The sequence below is a fragment of the Sorex araneus genome, chromosome 2 (assembly GCF_027595985.1).
Source record: "Sorex araneus isolate mSorAra2 chromosome 2, mSorAra2.pri, whole genome shotgun sequence".
Taxonomy (NCBI): Eukaryota; Metazoa; Chordata; class Mammalia; order Eulipotyphla; family Soricidae; genus Sorex; species Sorex araneus.
The window spans coordinates 61,204,131-61,223,967 of NC_073303.1; the positions used below are offsets into that span (position 1 = coordinate 61,204,131).

The window sequence follows — 19,837 nt, forward strand, 5'->3', positions numbered from 1 at the left end:
AAACAACAGTTAAGCAGTAGGTTCAATGTGTATCATGTACTAATGTCTACCAGTTTTCCAATGCATTACCTCACAACAGCTCTAGAAGATAATTCTATTTTTTGTTTTGTTTTGGTTCACCATGCCCAGGTGTGCTCAGGACTTACTCCTGGCTCTATGCTCAGAGATCACTTCTGGTGGTGCTCAGGGGACCATAGGGGTGCCAGGGATCAAACCAGAATCTGCCACAGGCCAGGCAAATGCCTTACCTGCTGTAGCATCTCTCTGGGTCGGAGGTAATTATACTTTACCCTCATCTTATAGAGTAGGAAGTTGAAATACAGAAATGTCAAGTGCCTACCTTTTGAAGAGAAATAATAATAAGTAGTAAATATTGCTCAGATTCAAGAAATGTCTGACTTTGGAATCATCTATTACCCTGTGTGATTAGTATCTCTAAGTAATGGAATTACAGATGATTATTTGCTTTTGTGATTTTGTTTGGTATATTGCATAAATGTGATTTGGTTTTATAATGAGGAAAATGCTATTAAGACAAAATTTAAGAACATACATAAAATAATTCATGGAGATAAATTTACACATCTGCATATGATCTATGCTGGTCATTATGCTTCCCTCAGCTTCACTTTGTGCAGACTTTTTTCTTTCCTCTTTGCATCTTTGTGCCAAAGCATGATATTGCAAGCAACCTACAATAAAAATTCTCTACATAAATGGATGTTTTACTTAAGGCTGCCACCCACTTCAGAACTATTACATTAAGATGATGAATCAGAGAATTTGTGCAACTGGGCTGGTGAATTTGTCATTACCTAGTAATAATGGGAAAAAAGTGTCCTAATTTTTCAAAAGCCCTACAGATACTTTTATTTCTTAGTGTTGACATGTACGGGGAATTTAATTTGGTGCTTTATAAAAAATAAATAAATAAGGAAAGATTATGTAAGTGTAAGTTTTATCTCTTTTCTCATTTTTAATCGCTTTCTCAACCTCCTAATAGGCACAGTAAATAATAACGTAAAGCAAAAATAATACCATTTGAAAATAAAAATTCCCACTATCTATAATGTGAAAGGCATAGTTTCACTTATATCAATTTTATCTAATCAACACTGATGCACCTTCCCCAACAAACCAGAACTGAATAAACTGACACTTTTTAATTCATATTGCATTGCCATAAATCACAACATAAATATTTTTGAATATCAAATTCAAGCCCTCTGCTGCAATGCAAGTTGTTCAGCAATGCAACAATGAATAGGCCACACAGGACCTTATGCATACAGTCTCCAGTTTGTATAAAGAAGGATCCTGCATGAACATTTTATTTTAAATTATATGTCTACATATGAAATCTGTTTTCAAGTCATAAAAAGTGGATATAAAACAGACTTTACCAAAAAAGGCTTTTAAATATTATCAAATATTGCTTGTGGTTTTCCTAGAAATAAAGATGTATTTTTTAAAGTGGAAATAACCCCTTTCATATCAATTGGTTTATCTAGAGATGTTTAAACTCTCTCAAAAATTCTCCACTCTCTAAATTCCTCCAATTTTGGCAACAAAATTTTTTAGACTTTAAAGTTCTAAAATATGGGGCTGGAGCCATAGCACAGTTGGTAGGGCGTTTGCTTTGCACACGGTCGACCCGGGTTCAATTCCCAGCATCCCATATGGTTCCCTGAGCACCACCAGGAGCAGTTCCTGAGTGCATGAGCCAGGAGTAACCCCTGTGCAATGCCGGGTGTGACCCCCAAAAAAAGGCAAAAAGAAAAAAAAAGTTCTAAAATATGCCCGCAAAAAAGAAATGGGGGAGGCGGGGGCGGTGGCAGAGAGATAGCCCAGGAGTTAAGGAAAAGGCCTGATGGCCCACCAACACCAGCTGGAGCCCAGCACTGCAAGGGTCCCAAGCATTTCTGAGTGCAGCCTTGGATGTCCTGTCCCCTGGACCTCCAGGTAATCCCGACATCACAGGGCCTTTGAATTTCTGGTACAGCTGGCAAAGAATCACTGTGAGGGTCTCCCCAAGCCTCCTGAGCACCAACTATACGCCTCCAAAATATTTTAATTTAGTCACCCAGAAAAAAATAGCTATCATCTTATTCCCCTTCACACTGAGCACTCTGTAAAGTCCTACAGACAGTAAGTCCCGCCTGCCTATGTACCTGAATTACAGCACTTAAACTAGTGGGAAAAAAAGGAAATAACAAAAACAGGAACAATAAAATGTTAACTGTGAAGCCCTGGCAACTCCACATTTATTCACTTATTTATTTATTTATCCAACGTATATGTTTACTCACTTATTTGCTCAGGAAGAGGGAGAAGCTAAATCAAAACTTATGTACCAGAATGAAAATGAAACAAACACTTCTATATATATATGTCACATCAAGTATAAAATATTAATGAACTTAAAGAAGCAAAAGATCTATAAGGTGAAAACTAAACTAAGATTATAAGGAAATTATAAAAGACCTAAATAAATGGAAAGACATCCAGTATTCATGAGTTAGAAAACTTAGTTTTGTCAATTTTAGGTATTTGAGGCTGTTGAGATAGTGCAGAGTTAAGGTGCTTGCCCTGGATAGAGTCAACCCAGATCCAACCTCTGGCATTGCATATGGTCCCCTAACTCCTGCCAGGAGTAATCCTTGAGCACAGAGCCAGGAGTAAGTGCTGAATGCTGGGGCCTGACTAGAGTCATGAGGAAGTTCTGGGAATGTGCTGCCTTGCAGACAAGCTGTGTCATAGCTGCAAACAGCTAGGGACTCTGAGTGAACTGGGTTGGGGTCGGCATGTCCTGATGCAGCTGCTTTTTGTTATAGATTAACTGTGCTATGTCCAGATGAAAGTTAAATAAATATTTTACTGGGCTACTGTGCAGAGCTTGCATAGATTTTGATGCAGAACATATGGGAAGTGGGATGTAAAGATTTACAAGGTGGTCTGATCTATTTCATCAAGAACTTTGTGCATCATTAGGCTACAAAATAACATGTACTTTAAGGTGTTTTGGTCTTATGTAATATTTTGATCTTATGTACTCTGAGGTATGCTGGATGTTTTGATCGTCAGCCCAATAAAAAGGGGCTGCAAAAGCCAGTCAGTGCTAAGTGTCCTGAGAGTTTTAGCCCTCCGTTTTTCAACATCCCACAGGCCTTGCTTTCCTTTGTGCCCCGGATCGATCACTCAAGAACTAACAAGTAAGCCCTGAGCACACCCAGGGATGGCCCAAATTGTGCCTCCCACAAATAATTTTCAGGAATTAAAAAATTTTAAGTACTCAAACTAGCCCAAAATATTTATTACATCATTGTTCATAATAAAGATCGGCCCAGGGGCTGGAGCAACAGCACAGCAGGTAGGGTGTTTGCTTTGCACGTGGCTGACCTGGGCTCGATTCCCAGCATCCCATATGGTCCCCCTGAGCATTGCCAGAAGTAATTCCTGAGTGCAGAGCCAGGAGTAACCCCTGTGCATCGCCAGGTGTGACCCAAAAAGCAAAAACAAACAAACAAATAAATAAATAAATAAAGATGGCCCAAATGTACTATCTTTGTGTCTAGAGGTGCTGATATATAATCAAGACACACCCACGTAACAAAATAGTTTTCAAAAGGAGCGAGGGCTGGGGGATAGCGCCAGAGTCTGCAAGCACATGCCTGCCGGGCCCCCAACTAGAGATTACTGCAGCATGTCACTCTGGCCCTCACGAGCACCGCCAGGGCTAGCCCCGGGGCCCCAAGCAGGGCCCGGCTTGAGAAGCCCCAACCACAGGACCACGGACTGAGCCCCCAGCCCAGTCACCCAGCCTGCACAGCTGGCCCAGTTTTGAGGATTGGCCCAGGCCCCCTGGACACTATAGGGTCGTATCCCCTGAAACAGAAGCTAGAAATCATATGTCCAGCAGTGGACAATGCTAGATACTTAGTTACATATATTATGCATTCAGTCATTCAACAAATATTCAACAATATTTGTTGAATATTTGTTCAAAAAAACAAATAGCTGTAAGTATCATGCACTCAGGGGGGTTCTCATGAAGGTATACACTGCTAACATGCTCCCACAGGTGTGGTTCTTTCTTAAGGGAGGATATTGTCATACATGTGTTGATTTTACACAAGAACTGCTGCAAGGATCTACAAGAAAGGATTCACACACAACCCCTGGGGAAAGATCTACAGAGACACAGCAAATGCCTTGGTACTAATAAATATCCACATTGATATTATTCATTAAAAATAATTAACTGTGGGGCCAGAAAGATAGTACAGTGGCTAAGGGGTTTGCCTTGCATGCAGCTGACGTGGGTTTGATCCCTGGCACCACATATGATACCCCAAAGCTCTGCCAGGGGTGATCGATTCTTGAGTTCAGAGCCAGGAGTAAGCTCTGAGCAATGCCAAATGTGGCTTCCCCAACAGTCCTCTGCAAAATAAAACAAAATAAAACCAAGGGGACAGGAGTGATAGTACGAGTTCAGGTACATAACCTGCATGCACGTGACCCTGGTTTGACCGCCGGCACCACAAGGTGCCATATTTCTCTTCTCCCGGCATTACTGGGTGCAGGCCCAGAAGCCCCAAGACCACAGACCTCTCGATCCTACACCTCCCGCCCTCCCACTGAACCACAGGCCTAGGTGCTCAAGAATTTCTGGGGGCTAGAGTGATAAGCACAGCAGAGAGGGCACTTGTCTTGCACTCAGCCAACCCAGATTTGATCCCTGGCATCCTATATGGTCCCTGGAGCACCACCAGGAGTTATTCCTGAGTGCAGAGCCAGGAGTAACCCCTGTGCATCACTGGGTGTGACTCAAAGGAAAAAAAAAAAAAAATATATATATATATATATATATAGGAAGGGGCCCATGCCCTCCGAGCCCTCCGGTGCACCTCCCAAATTAAAAAAATCAACATAAAACCAAATCATTCACATAAGCCTATAATACTGGAAGAAGATACAGGAGTACAAAGCCATAACAGAAGAAAATTAGCATTGACTGTTTCAGGATGGCAGAACGCTTTATTTGTAGGAACAGGTACTCAGTACTCAACAATTAATGCAAGCTGTATTTGTCAAGACAATGAAATAGTACGTCTAAATTTTATATTTCTAAATACCTATTAGTTTGAGTCAACATGAATTCTGTTTTGGTTTTGGTTTTTTGTGCCACACCTAGCAGTGCTCAGGGGCTATCGCTCGCTTACTGCTCGGGGAGCCAGCCAGGGACCACACTCGGACCCCCTGCAAAGTATGCGGTCGGCCCATTAAGCTCTCTCTCTGGCTCACAGTGAACTGATTAATAATAAAATTTATCCTAACTCAAATTCACATGGTAAGAGTCCTGCAAGACTGGAGCTTACCCGTCATATAAAAATGTCAGTTTGGGGGCCGGAGCGATAGCACAGTGGGTAGGGCGTTTGCCTTGCATGTGTCCGACCCGGGTTCGATCCCCGGCATCCCATATGGTCCCCCAAGCACTGCCAGGAGTAATTCCTGAGTGCAAAGCCAGGAGTAACCCCTGAGCATCGCTGGGTGTGACCCAAAAAAGCAAAAAATAAATAAATAAAAGTGACTGATCTCTCACGATGAGAAAATTTGTGAAGATCAAAATTTTAAAAATAAAATGTCAGTTTGGCAAACCTTGGATAATCTTAAATTTTCAATGACTAATTTTGAGGAATATATGATCTCTGCATTCCCAAAGAGACTCGGACAGGCTGCACACAGAAGCCTTCAGCAGCTACTTCCCAAACGTGGCCAGGCTAGAAAGCATACATTCTTTTCAATGCCCAGACCGCTGCTTCTTCAGCACAGGGGGTATATTTCTCAAAGCAGGAGGCAGTTGGAAATGTAAGGAAATAATAATAATAATAAAAAGGACAATTATGTGGAACTTTCTACTTGATGCTTCCGAAGAGAAAAAGAAGTTCCCAGTGAAGGAAAAAGCATCCCACTAAAAGGTGGTGGTCAAGTTCTACACTCCGTGGCCTGTCTCAGCCCACCTTAAACTTGGGTCTGTGAGGATTGTTTCGGCCCCTCTCTCCCCCACCTCTCCTGAGAGCCGTGCATTGCTTTGCAACCACTGATTCTGAGCTGCGACAACAGAGACCCCGTTGCCACAGCAACTTGAAGGTAAGGTTGAACAAATACTAAGACAGTTAGCTGGACAACACCCCAGTGGCTGGGCTGAATTATGCAGCTGTTGCCAGTAGCAAGATAGAAATTACATTTTTGAGTAATGATGCATCTTATGAGAAGAACACAGTTCCTTGAAAAAGTAGTTGCTACAGGGCATACTCCCCATTTTTATTACAGTTCTCCTCTGTCTGCTGTTCATTCTAGCCCAAATGTTTTCCCAATCACTGTACAACCAAGGGGAATGAAAACAAAGAGATCAGTTAGCAGGCAATCTGGAATTTTCAACTAGGGATTTCACTCCTGCTTGCTCTCATTTCAGTCATTTCTTATTTACCCCATCACTTTAGATAAAACTATCTTTTTTACAACCAGAAAAAAAAAGGATGAAATTGCTTTTTCAAAGGTCTATTGGGGAGGGGGGGTGGGCAGGAGCAATAGCACAGAGGGTAGGGCATTTGCCTTGCACGTGGCCAACCTGGGTTTGATCCCCAGCATCCCATATGGTCCCCCAACCACTGCCAGGTGTAATTTCTGAGTACAGAGCAAGGAGTAACCCCTGAGCGTCGCTGGGTGTGACCCAAAAAGCGAAAATAAAAAAAGAAGAACAAAGGTTCATTTGGATTTAGAAATCGGCTCATATAAAATAACATTAAATATAATTTATAATTTCATAAAGTTAATTCATCTATTTTCAGCAAGTGTTTATTCAGTATCTACTGTGGCTGGGTTAGGCAATACCAATGCAGAGTAAACAAAAGTAGAAACAGTCTAACCCTAGCAATAAAATCATTGAGGTGAAGGGACAGAAATAAATTAAATAAAATATATTAATATGTGGGGCTGGAGCGATAGCACAGTGGGTAGGGTGTTTGCTTTGCATGTGGCCGACCCGGGTTCAATTTCTCCACCCTTCTCGGAGAGCCTGGCAAGCTATTGAGTATCTCACCTGCACGGTAAAGCCTGGCAAGCTACCCATGGTGTATTCAACATGCCAAAAACAGTAACAATAAGTCTCACAATGGAGACGTTACTGGTGCCAGCTTGAGCAAATCGATGAGCAATGGGATGACAATGACAATATTAATATGTAGTATTCATATACTAGCATATACATGTTGTGGGGAATAGTGAAGTATAGAGTAAGGGTAGATTGTTGCTATTGAAATGGAGTGGTATGCACAAGGCATACAGGGTTCAATCCCCTGCACTCTCCCTGCCAGAAGTGATGAGCACAGAGCTAGGAGTAAGCCTTGAGCAAGCCAGGAATGGCCGTAAAACAAGAGAAAGTTGGAAAACTAAAAATGTTCTGTGTAGCAGCCCAGTAAGAGGTCAGGATGGTGTCAGAAAGGCTGGAGAATGAAATGAAATGACTTACAGGGGAAAGGGTGCCCCCAGATGCAACTGTAATCAATTACAAGTACAGCCTGTATTGCCTGGCCCCATAAGTTCTTGCCTCAAAATACTTTTCTCATCACAGCTAAAATCAGATAAGGCGATTTTCCACTATGCTGAAAAGACTAAGGCGATTCAGCTTTGAACTTTCTCCACTTCTCTCACCTTCACCTCAGGATCTTGGAGTAGACACAACAAAGGAAGTGAGGGAACGGACTTGCAACTGCCTTGGGACTTTAGAAGGAATAAGATTTAGCAGCAGCCGGAGAGAGAAAGAGCCAGCCACATGAACATGAAATTAGCCCAAACTCAGAAGCCAACCAGTGGGAAGAGAAGAGCTGAGTGGCAGGTCTTCAGTTTAAATGTTTGCACGTGAAGTCTCATCCCTGCCTTATAAATATGGTTAAGAAGATGTCTCCAAAGATGTTTACCAATATTAACCCTATTTATTTCTGGGTGGTCCATTTGGGGTCACCTGCTACTTTATTGTTGTTTCTGTGTTACTTTTATATTAGCCAACATCACTTTTACAGAAATACTAAAGCTTAACAGTTGATGAAAACAAAATGAATGGCAATGTGAATTAGATGACAACTAATTTGCCAAAATACACGCTTTGTTTAGTTTCACAACATTTTTTTTTCTTTTTGGGTCACACCCAGCGATGCTCAGGGGTTACTCCTGGCTCTGCGCTCAGAAATTACTCCTGGCAGAGCTCGGGGGACCCTTTGGGGTGCCAGGGATCGAACCCAGGTCACCCGAGTGCAAAGCAAATGCCCTACCCACTGTACTAGGCTCCAGCCCCTAGTTTCACAACTTAAACTTGACTTCATGAGATGAATTCTGGCATTTCCTGTACTATCCCCAATTTGTTTTACTTAAACTAATTTTGCACCACTAAATCAATATCAAGACCCACTCTGTTATTATTACATTATCTGTGGCTTGAAGACCACAAGCAGTCCTAGTAGCTGGAGTTCTCTCTTCTCAAATTAGCACCATCAAAGTACGCCCAATGCTACAGTAGAAGCTTACTTAGCACTTCCTGATAATCAACAGACCACTGAATGAGAGTGTATTTTCCCCAGTAGAAAGAATTTCAATCTCATGGTGATTCACTAATAAAAATTAAAAAAAAAAAAAAAGAATTTCAACTTAGACATAGTTCCTATATTGCAATTTTTGTACTACTGGCCCAAGTCCAGGGCTAGGCCAAGAGCCAGTTCTAACATGTTCGTTGCACTGAACTGATGCCTACCAGCTCACAGCACAATTTAATAAGCACTTCATAAATAGGACATATGAGAAATGAAACATTTCTCTTGGTTCTTGGTGACAAAAATGTTTAAATGAGGATTTTTAATTGCAACAACTTTTATCTGCCGGCAAAAACATGATGTTCTCCCAGGAACTAAAATCTATGTGCTGGGAAGCAAAAAAAAACCACCAATACGGATTGCTTCACTTTCCAAATCTCACTATCAAAAATTCTGTTTTTGTCACGAAGAACAGGATTTCAGAATTGTCAGATATCATTAATTTTGTAATTAATGAATTTTTCCCCAGCATGTATTTCTAGTGGCGACAGGAAAGTTGGGCTACTGTACGAACTTATTTTGCAGTTCCTAATGATTCTACGATTCTGGTCCAAAGGTGACTCTATTCTCAAAAGCACAGGACTCGCTATCGGGAAACCCTGAAACCCGACTTTCACACTGTGTCTTGCAGGAACTACCTTACAAGTAACCAAGAGTCCAACTTTTTGCTGGAAGGAACCAGCAAACCTTCACCCGGGCATCTTTCACCCACTTCCTGCTTGACCTTCAAAAGCATCAGAAGAATCCAAAGTCAGATCTTAGGAGAAAATGCACCAAAGCCATCCTCATTGGTACTTTCTAGAAGCCACCTTCTGTTTTTCCTCCATGACATCATCCTACCTTAAACTCCATCTCCGGTGTCTGGTTTTTGTTTGTTTGTTTGTTTAAAACAATAGAAGTTTTAAAAAAAAAAAAGAAATAGAAGTTTCAAATCCCTCCTTCTACCCTGTAAAGAGTTCTCTGAAATAATGGCACCCAGGTAGACCAGAGTGTTGTTCCTGCTTCATTGTACTAAGGACTGCAATAAATCTTTCACTTCTTGCAAAATTTTGCATAATTGCATCTGGCTTTCTTGAAGCACAGGGCATATGGCTTTCTTGAGCTTTAGTTTGAGTAAAACAAAACCCAAAACAAAAACAAACAAAAAAACCCCACTCCTGATGGTAAACAAACATTTAGAGAACTGAAACCCCACTCCTGATGGTAAACGAACATCTACTTTGAGAATTGAAAGCATTTACTTTAAAAACACACTCTCGTTCAGTTATGTGTGGGTTATCATTTCCAGGCCAAAGAGCCATCATGGCAGGTAAGCCCCTGCCTTGCCCGCTCCTGCCAACACCCACCCAGGTCTGATCTCCAGCACCAGGTACGGTTCTGGGAGCCCAGCAGGAATGATCCCCGAGTCAGAAGCATCTGAGCATCTCTCCCTGAGCACCATGTCCAAACAATAAACCCGAAAAGATAGGAAAAGAACCACAAGACTTCCCTGTCTCATTGAGCTACCTGTAGGATTCAATTCAAAGTTACATGAGAAAAGATCAGAAACCACAGTCTACAGAGCCCGGGTGCAGTGGGTAGGGCGTGGCCTCACATGCCACAGATGCGGGCTTGACTCCTGGCATCCCCATATGATCCCCAGAGCCGAGCCAAGAGTGATTCCTGAGCACAGAGGTAGGAGTAAATCCTGAGCACCGCTGGGGGTAGCCCAAAATAAGAAAGAAAGAAAGAAAGAAAGAAAGAAAGAAAGAAAGAAAGAAAGAAAGAAAGAAAGAAAGAAAGAAAGAAAGAAAGAAAGAAAGAAAGAAAGAAAGAAAGAAAGAAAGAAAGAGAGAGGGAGGGAGGGAGGGAGGAAGGGAGGAGAGAAAAAGAAAGGAAGGAAGGGAGAAAAAGAAAGGAAGGAGAAAGAAAGAAAGAAAGAAAGAAAGAAAGAAAGAAAGAAAGAAAGAAAGAAAGAAAGAAAGAAAGAAAGAAAGAAAGAAAGAGAAAGGAAAGAAAGAAAGAAAAAGAGCAAGTGAGAAAGAAAGAGAAAGAAAAAGAAAGAGCAAGTGAGAAAGAGAAAGAAAAAGAAAGAAAGAAAGAAAGAAAGAAAGAAAGAAAGAAAGAAAGAAAGAAAGAAAGAAAGAAAGAAAGAAAGAAAGAAAGAAAGAAAAAGAGCAAGTGAGAGAGAAAGAGAAAGAAAAAGAAAGAGCAAGTGAGAAAGAGAAAGAAAGAAAAGAAAGAAAGAAAGAAAGAAAGAAAGAAAGAAAGAAAGAAAGAAAGAAAGAAAGAAAGAAAGAAAGAAAGAAAGAAAGATTGAAAAAGAGAAAAGAAAAAATAAAAGAAAGAAAAAAGGAAAGGAAAGAAAAAAGCCACACACACACACACAGAGACAAAAAACAAAACAAAACCTTGGCCTACTTTTAGAATGACCTATAACCTAAATCTTGACAAGTAGCGCAAGCATCAGCTGACCTTGACACACCTCCTCTTAAAAATGTATCAGCGGGCTGGGGCATACTCCAGCGGGGGCCCGGGCGTTTGCCTTGCACGCAGCCCACCCGGGTTCGATCCCCGGCGTCCCATAAGGTCTCCTGAGTACCGCCAGGAGTGACTCCTGAGTGCAGAGCCACGAGTAACCCCTGAGCATCGCGGGGTGTGGTCTCCCCAAAAGAATGAAGTTTTCTTACTTGATTCACCAAACCACTTCCCCTTAACGCTCACACTGGCCTTTGTCCCCATTACTGTTGTCCCTTCTGTTCCCGGGAGGGGGGGCTTGAGGTGGGGGGGCTTTCACAGACCACCCTCCCTAACTGGTCAAGGAACTGTCTCGGCTGGGGTCCGGCTGGCCCGTGGCTTCCCTTTAGCTCGGGTGGCCCCGCGGGGCTGCGTTGGCCCGCAGCCTCCGTTTCAAACGCGCCCGCCGCCTGCTTTCGTTCCGCAACAGGCGCCACCGGCACCCTGGGTGGGTTCTCGGGGTCCTGCCGCAGGGACGCCGCGTGGGGCCGCCCGGGCTGTGACTTGGCTCCTCGCTCTGGCTTTCTGGCCCCCCCCCCGTTTCCCCGCGCTCGGCGGCCCCGGGACGCCTTTTTGCTCCCCGTTTCCCCGCGCGCAGCTGCGCCCCCCGAACCCCAAGCCCGGGCTCCCGCGGGCGCGGGGTGTGTGTGTGGGGGGGCGATCCTGAGACCCCCGTCCTCTCTCGGACCCTCCCCCGCAGGGCCTGGGCGTCTGCCCCCCGCGCTCGGTGCTCCCCGCCGCGCCCGCGGGCCCGCGCCCTCGGGGCTCACTGCGCCCCCGGCGTGCCCGCGGCCCCGGGACCCCTCGGCTCCCCTTACCCGCGTCCACCCGCGGCCCCGCGCCCCGCAGAGGCGGCCTGGCAGCGCCATGTTGCGGCTCCGACGGCGGCGAGGGCGGGCACAGGCCAGGACGGGCACCGCGCCCGCGCGACGCCCTTGTGCCCCGGGCCAGCCCGCAGGCCCCGGGGCGCTGCCGCGCGCCGCCTCTCGCGGCCTTTTTTTTTTTCTTTTTCCCTTTTCTTTGCACTTTCCCTCACTTCCTGCAGTTTCCGGAGCCTGCTCCCGGCCCACTGGGGGGTGCACGCATCCCTGCCGTTGTAAAAGCGTTGGCAGGTTGCACGAACGCGCCCCCCAGCGAGGCCGCCTGCGAGTTGCTCTGCGCCCGTCCCTGCTCGGCGCCTTCCAGCCATCCCGGGAAGAACCGGGGCCTGGGCCGGAACCACCGCGCGCGCTCTTCTCCGGCCCGCGGAGGAAGGGTCCGAGAGCTGGGCTCGGAGCCCCGGCCCGCGGCCCCAGTCTGTGCGGTTCTGAACTTTCAGCGTTTTTTTTTTTTTTTCCTTCTTCCGTCGAAGATCCGGATTAATACAAGGCTGCTGTGCTGTCTCTCTGGGCCCTCGGTGACATTTATGCAAAAGCTAATGAAGAGCTAGTGGAGGCCCCATCACGTTTCTTACCTACCGCCTTGGGAAATGTGAATATTCCTTCCTAACTCAGGAGCCTTGTGACGTTGTTTAAAAGGATGCTTTGAGCCCCATGCTTATGAGCCAGACTCTGGGAGGGTATCCTAACTGAACGTGAATGGTTGGCACTTTTACCAAGTAGTGGCCTTTTCTAATTACCAAGGAACAAAAGAAGAGAAAGAAAGAGAGTGCCTGACTTTCAGAAACTGGGCAGGAGTCACACACAAGCAGATCTTGAAGTCTCAGATTTGACAAAACCCAGCACCCAGAGCCAATTCCACACGAAGTAGCAAACCAATGTCATAATTTTGTCCAGGCAGGGGCAAAAACAAGTTCATAGTAGCAAATACCACAAATTCCGCACCTCCTTCCTCTTGATCAAAGTGAGTTGGTTGTTTCTTTACCAATTCCAGCCTCATTCTTTTTCTTTTTTTCTTTTTTTTTTTCTTTTTGCTTTTTGAGTCACACTCAACGATGCTCAGGGGTTACTCCTGGCTCTGCATTCAGGAATTACCCCTGGAGGTGCTCCGGGGACCATATGGGATGCCTGGAATATAATTTTTTTTAACTTTTTATTAGTGAATCAGCGTGAGGTACAGTTACAAACTTATAAACTTTTGTGTTTGCATTTCAGTCATACAGTGATCATTTACCCATCCCTCCACCAGTACCCATTCTCTTCCACCAAAGATCCCATCATGCCTCCCACCACCCCCACCCAACCCCCACCACCCCACCTTGCCTCTGGGGCAGGACAATCTCTTTTGTTCTCTCTCCTTTTGGAAGTTGTAGTTTGCAATAGAGGTATTGAGTGGCCATCATGTTGGGTCTATAGTCTACTTCCAGCACACGTCTTTCAGACCAAATGGGTTGTAGCCTCATTCTTGTCCCCCTCATAGAAAAGACATACTCCAGGGGGACCGGAGAGATGGTACAGCCATTGAGATGCCTGCCTCACAGCCCCTTGTGATCCCTGCGTGCAGAGCCCTGAGCACTGTTCGGAGTCTCCCCCAACCAAAAAGAAAAATGTAGTGAAGGAACCAGGTCCGGGACTGGCCTTTTATTTGGATCCTTGGCACTATCTAAAATCAATGACAACAAATAAGGAAGAGTTATATTTGTCCATGAGATAGCTCAAGAGGCCGGAGGCCTCAGGTCCACCCACCCTTGCTTGCCCCCACCCACCTCTCAGCAGCAAGTAGCCCCTGGGTACAGCTGGGTATGGACAATTTTTTTCCCCACCCCCCTATGGACAATTTTTTTAAAAAAGTTTTTATTAAATCTTCCTGCATAGTAATGCTTTCTAGTCTGGTCTAAGACTGCTCTGTCCAGCCTGGGCCTGAGGAAACAGCCTTACCCAAATGATCCAGCGTCTAAATGCTAGAATAGGGTTGTTTTTGTTTGTTTGTTCGTTTTACTCCCTTCTACCAAGACACTGCATGGTTTTCTGTGTAGATGATCTCCTTTTCTACAAAAATTATGAACCTACTGGTTTGGCTATCGGCATATTCCTTACATGATTAACACTCTTATCCACTCTGAGCAGATCCGAGGCAAGAATCCAGTTGAAGAGACTCATTTGAGAACTCTGGGAAACATGGGAAGAAGGGAAAAGTTATTTGGTCAGCTAGCCTAGAAGCAATGGGAGAAAGTGGGGAGCAATGTAATGACACGCCCTCTGACCCACCCTCAGAACCACCCGCTGACCCACCCAGTGACATGCCCTAAGACACGCCCTTTCACCTTCTCCAGATGGAACCCTGGCGACACTGAGCAACTAACACGGCTCCAGGATTCGGGACTGGGACAGATCCGAGCCGCGGGGGCCACTAGAGTGGGGCAGCGCCAGCCCAAAACTCTGAGTGGCCCCGGCCGCCGGAAGTCACGCCCTCGACCCACCCTCGGCGCCATCTTGATGCCACAATCCACAGAGAAGCGGCAGGCATTCTGGTGAGCAACGCGGCCCGGACAATGCTCCGGACCCGAATTGGGGCCAGCAACACTGGGGGGCCGGAGGGAGGAGGTGCCGCCAGCACACCTTCTCCAGATGGAACCCTGGCGACACTGAGCAACTAACACGGCTCCAGGATTCAGGACTGGGACAGATCCGAGCCGCGCGGCCGCTAACGCAGCCGCACGACCTTTTCTAAAACCTGAAAACATACAATCTTTGAATGGAAAACTAATTATCAAATGCCTCCTTATTAGGGTTATCTTGTTTGGGGATATAACTCCCACAACAATAGTGAGTTTTGTGTTGAAATATGGAACGTAATCAAGGTGAAGAGAAAATTAAGTGAGGTTCATCAGTTATACAGTTGGGGTGGGGGGCGGGGGGTATACCGGGGATTTGGGTGGTGGAATATGGGCACTGGTGAAGGGATGGTGTTTGAATACAGTATAACTGAGACATAAACCTGAAAAAAAAAAAAGACACGCCCTTTGACCCGCCCTTTGAACCACTCTTGGACCTTTTGTGACCCGCCCTCTGACCCGCCCTGTGTCCTGCCCTCTGACCCACCCTCAGAACCTCCCACTCACCCACCCTGTGAAATGCCCTTGGAACCGCCCTGTGACACGCCCTGACCCGCCCTAAGGCTGGCCCTGAGACCCCTTGGAACCTCAACTGGAACAACTATGTCCTCTCCTAGCGCTATCGAGATTTGTTGTTTTCTGTGGATAAAGCTAATGCAGATGGCCACGCTCATTTCCAAGTGAGTGTAGGACAAATGGTGCTGTCAAGCCTCTTACCCGAGAACTAGTTACACACACAACCCATCTGCTTGGCTCTGGAAGAAGGTAGGATTTCTTTTTGCCTTTGAAATGTTTTGAGCAAATTGTCAGTGATTCAGGTTTATAGCTATTCAATAATCAACCTGTTTTGTTTCTCTTTCATATTTTTAGAAGTGTGCCATAGAGGTAAATTTTGCTTCTAACATTTCCCCAATAGCAACGAACTACAAACTGCAAAAAAACTCCTCATTGCATATCTCTAAATCCAAGCCACACCAATCTCAAACCTGGACTGCAGAGAGTTAGCCTGGAGAAATAGGTAGAGAACTACTTAGGTTGGAGAAGGCAGATGTGAAAACTCGGAATTGTTTTGACTGATTTCTCGGTATTGAGAATTGCAAGGAATGTCCCCGGAAGGAGGAGTCGTGCACACTTTATATGGGATATATGGGAGACTGAAAACCTCCTCACGGGTACAAGTCTGAATCTGGGTAAAGGAAGCTACAGCTCCCTCTGGTTTTTGATCCAGCATTTGCCCCCTGTCTGCAGAGAGGAGGGATGGCTCCAGAGTAGACGGAGTTCTGAGGACTCAGCTAAGACTGGCTGAAGGGATTCAGGGAAAGCTGCGCAGAGGAATGAGGACTCAGCTTTGGTGATCACGAGTCCGCTACAAATGGACTTTCTGCTACTGAGCAAATCAACTTTTATTAGCCTGGTGTTCCTTGTCTATAAACTCGGAGTGTTGTGTATGTCATTTCGGAAATCACTCGTAGTTCTATTAATCTGTGACATTTACAAGATAAATTAGATTCGGCAGGATTATTATAGGCCACCTGGTGTGGGACAAAGAAACTCTTTGTAGATGTTGTTAGGGTAAAATAACAGCTAGATAGCATCTCTCTTTAGAATAGCTCTAACATATTCTGCTATTTGAGTTCATCACCTAATTTACACATTTTAGATGATTTAGATGATTAGTGAGCTTCAGATTTTCAAAGTGTTTTGTAATCATTAATTAGCTCCTTGAATGACTCCTAGTAGGAAGGCAAATACATGATGTCAGTAAATAGGTTTATGTGTTCTTATTCCGTAAAGTCTAGCTTTGTACCTTGTAGTTTGGGTCTTACATGACATTACCTGTCAATTATAAAAGTAAGTTATGCAACAGCAGCTGGAGGCAGTTTGGGCAGATATCTTCAAATGGAAAGGGGAGGTTGCCTCTCTAGGACAAAGTGGTACTCTGAGACCAATTTCTGAAAATGTGCTAAATTCTTCAAATGTATCTGGGGTACACTGTGAGAAAAGAATCTGGTTGTATCTCCCAGGGCTGTGATTTTGGTTCATTTACTATCTTAGGTCCTTTCAAAATCCAGTCACAACTGGAATATTCTGAGATACCAAGATGAGGGAATAATAATTTGAAGTGGGCTCAAGACTCAAGGTGGGGGCTAGAGTGATAGTACAGCGGGTAGGGCGTTTGCCTTGCATGCGGCAGACCTAGGTTTGACCCCCGGCATCCCATATGGTCCCCTGGGCACACTAGAACTGTATTCCCTGAGCACAGAGCCAGAAGCCCTGAGTACACTATGTGTAGTAACCCCTCCTCCCCACTCCCTCCCAAAAATAAAACAAACCTACAAGCATTTAACTCTCTGTTTTGCAGAAACGTAATCACTTGAAATGGAGGGGCAATAGGCCTTGGGGACACCAGACCTACACCCCACAGTGCTCAGAAACTTCTGTGCTATCAGGGACTGGTTCAGGGCCTTACGGGTACTAGGCATGTAATCCACCACTTTTTCAGTTTCCTACCTATTGCTTTTCAAGAAATAAACAAGAGAGAGGTTTTAAGTCCCTCCTTCTACCTGTTAAAATGTCCCCCGAAAGAAAGGAACAATGAGGAGATTTGAGCATTGTTCCTGCCTTCGTGATATTCCAAACTGTTGTCAAGAATTTCCCTTTATGGGGCCGGAGCGATAGCATAGCGGGTAGGGCATTTGCCTTGCACGTGGCCGACCCGGGTTCGATCCCCGGCATCCCATATGGTCCCCAAGCACTGCCAGGAGTAATTCCTGAGTGCAAAGCCAGGAGTAACCCCTGAGCATCGCTGGGTGTGACCCAAAAAGCAAAAAAAAAAAAAAAAAAAAAAAAAAAAAAGAATTTCCCTTTATGCCTAAGCTGGTGTCACTGTGTTTAACTCTGTGATGCATTAGTAGGCAGACCTGTAAATTGACTTCATGGTCATACCTACAATGGGTAATATAGTAATGGGTAGGCAGGTATTAGGAGTTGGAAATCTCATGAAATCATACCCCCAGGAGATTTTTGGAAGGTAAAGAAGCATAATACACTAAAATGAAAGTGAAAATTGAAGGAAACAGGAATAGTTTTTAGTCACTAAATGTGGTGATATCAGGAGTGTGGTGCTGCTGACAGGTCAACCTATACCTGTGGGATGAGTGCATCAGCAGTCTGATGGTAACTTCAGGTTTCCCGATACCCAAACTACTGCTGTGCCTTTGGCCAGACCCCAACAACTGAGGATCAAATTTCCTGAGGAATTGAATGGCCAAAAGTTAGGTATGTGGGAGACATTCCCACTAACCACCTCCAGCTCAACTTTACAAGCTCATTTATCAACCTTGCTTCAGGGACCCATAAACAAGTCTCAAAAGAGATCAAAAGCCACAGTTAATCCTGGACCTTTCAAGGCTGAACAGATCAGGACAAATCAGAGGGGACTAAGCCATCCTGGTGCCCGCCCAAGCAGAGTCCTCTAGCTATTGCTTGCTCCCATAATCCAAAATTGCCACAGGATCGTGGCAGGACTCTACCATCTCAGGTCAAACCCCCCAAGATATAAACTGCAGAAAATTTGGGTATGAGGGTTTAGTGACTAAAAACTCCAGGCTTTCTCAGGGTCTGGTTGCGCTATCTCCCCCTCACCCCCTGTACTTCTGGAAGCCTCGGCAGTCACATCCAAACCCCAAAGGTGATACCCAATTAAAAAAAAATACTCCAGCCTTACCTTTCTGATTAAAATACTGAACACCCTGAACAAACACGATGACCTCTTAGTACCTGTATTGCAAACCATAATGCACAAAGGAGTGAAAGAAGTGCCTGCCATAGACGCAGGCTTCAGGGAGGGGGTTGTGGGGGGTGATAAGAGGGAAAAAGGTGGTGGGAAATGTACATTGGTAGAGAGATGGGTGTTGGATATTGTATGACTGAGATTCTATCATGAAAAGCTATGTAATGGTCTATTTCACAGATATTTAATAAAAAAAAATTAATGTGGGTCTGATTCCTTTGTCCCTCTTGGAGAGCCCAGCAAGCTACCTAGAGTATCCCGCCCACACAGCAGAGCCTGACAAGCTACCCGTGGTGTATTCAATATGGCAAAAACAGTAACAAGTCTCACAATGGAGACATTACTGGTGCCCTCTCAAGCAAATCGATGAACAACAGGAGGACAGTGCTATGACAGTGGTGATATCATTTGCCGAGCTATTGGAGCAAGTAAAAACTGACAAGGTAACTTTTGAGAGTCATGTTTAATTTTAGACAAGCTGAAGAGGCAAGTTTCCATGAAAACCTTCAAGATCTAGAAGAGTTCACTCACAAGAAAAAAGAGATTAGAGTAGATGGTGCAAGCTATATGAAGCAGGGACGCTGGGACAATTGGCAGACCAACTTATTACCAATCTTAAGCCTTTTCTGCTTTTTATGATACTCAATAAAAAATGTTTGTAAATGTAACACCACCAGATTTCTGATGCTTTATCACATAGACGACTTTGTGAATTCTGGTTGGAAAGAAAGAGGCATCAATCCAAAGCTCAGTAGCATCAGTTCTCCTCTATGGGGCATGAAGAAGATCCGCTTTTCTATAAGGGGGAGTGGGTGGGAGGGGCAGAATCAGGATGGGGCTGAGGGGGCTGGAGCCCTGCGTTATTATCTCTCTGGCTCACGGTGTTCGACTGAACATAAATATCAGACATAAGCTGACTTGAAGCAGAGGAAAAACTGCATTGACTTGGGGTGAAACCCTGAACCCCTTCCACCCATATCCATAGAGAATTCTGCAAGTTAGGACTTCGCAAACGCATGCAAGAACACAGTTGCTGCGTCACCATGTTCCAGGAGAACCCAGCTTGCTGAAATGCTCACTTCCCCTCGGTCTCTGGGGAAACCCGCCCATCTGCCTGCCAGTCGCTGAGCGTTTTCCAGCCTATACCTGCATCCGGCCACCAGGCGGGGACCGAGCCTCTGCGCTCCGGGAGCGCGCACGTGCCCGGGGTCCCTGCGCTCCGGAAGCGCGCACGTGCTGGTCCTCCTAATCGGGAGCGCGCGCGTCCCCGGGGCTCTTCGCCGGGAGCGTGCACGTCCCCAGGGCCCGTCGCCGGGAGCGCGCGCATTCCCGGGGCCCGTCGCCGGGAGCGCGCACGTCCCCGGGGCCCGTCGCCGGGAGCGCGCACGTCCCGGGACCCGGCTCCGGGGG

The 19,837-nt window shown here is 45.4% G+C and overlaps 1 protein-coding gene across 1 annotated transcript in view; it reads right to left on the reverse strand.

The window, feature by feature from the left end:
- DECR1 (2,4-dienoyl-CoA reductase 1) overlaps positions 1-12,190 on the reverse strand; it is a 38,641-nt gene extending 26,451 nt beyond the window's left edge. Inside the window, exon 1 of the mRNA XM_055127371.1 lies at positions 11,960-12,190. Coding sequence (XP_054983346.1) covers positions 11,960-12,010 — 51 coding nt within the window. The 5' untranslated portion in view covers positions 12,011-12,190. The remainder of the gene's footprint in view (positions 1-11,959) is intronic.
- Between the last annotated feature and the right edge of the window lie 7,647 nt (positions 12,191-19,837).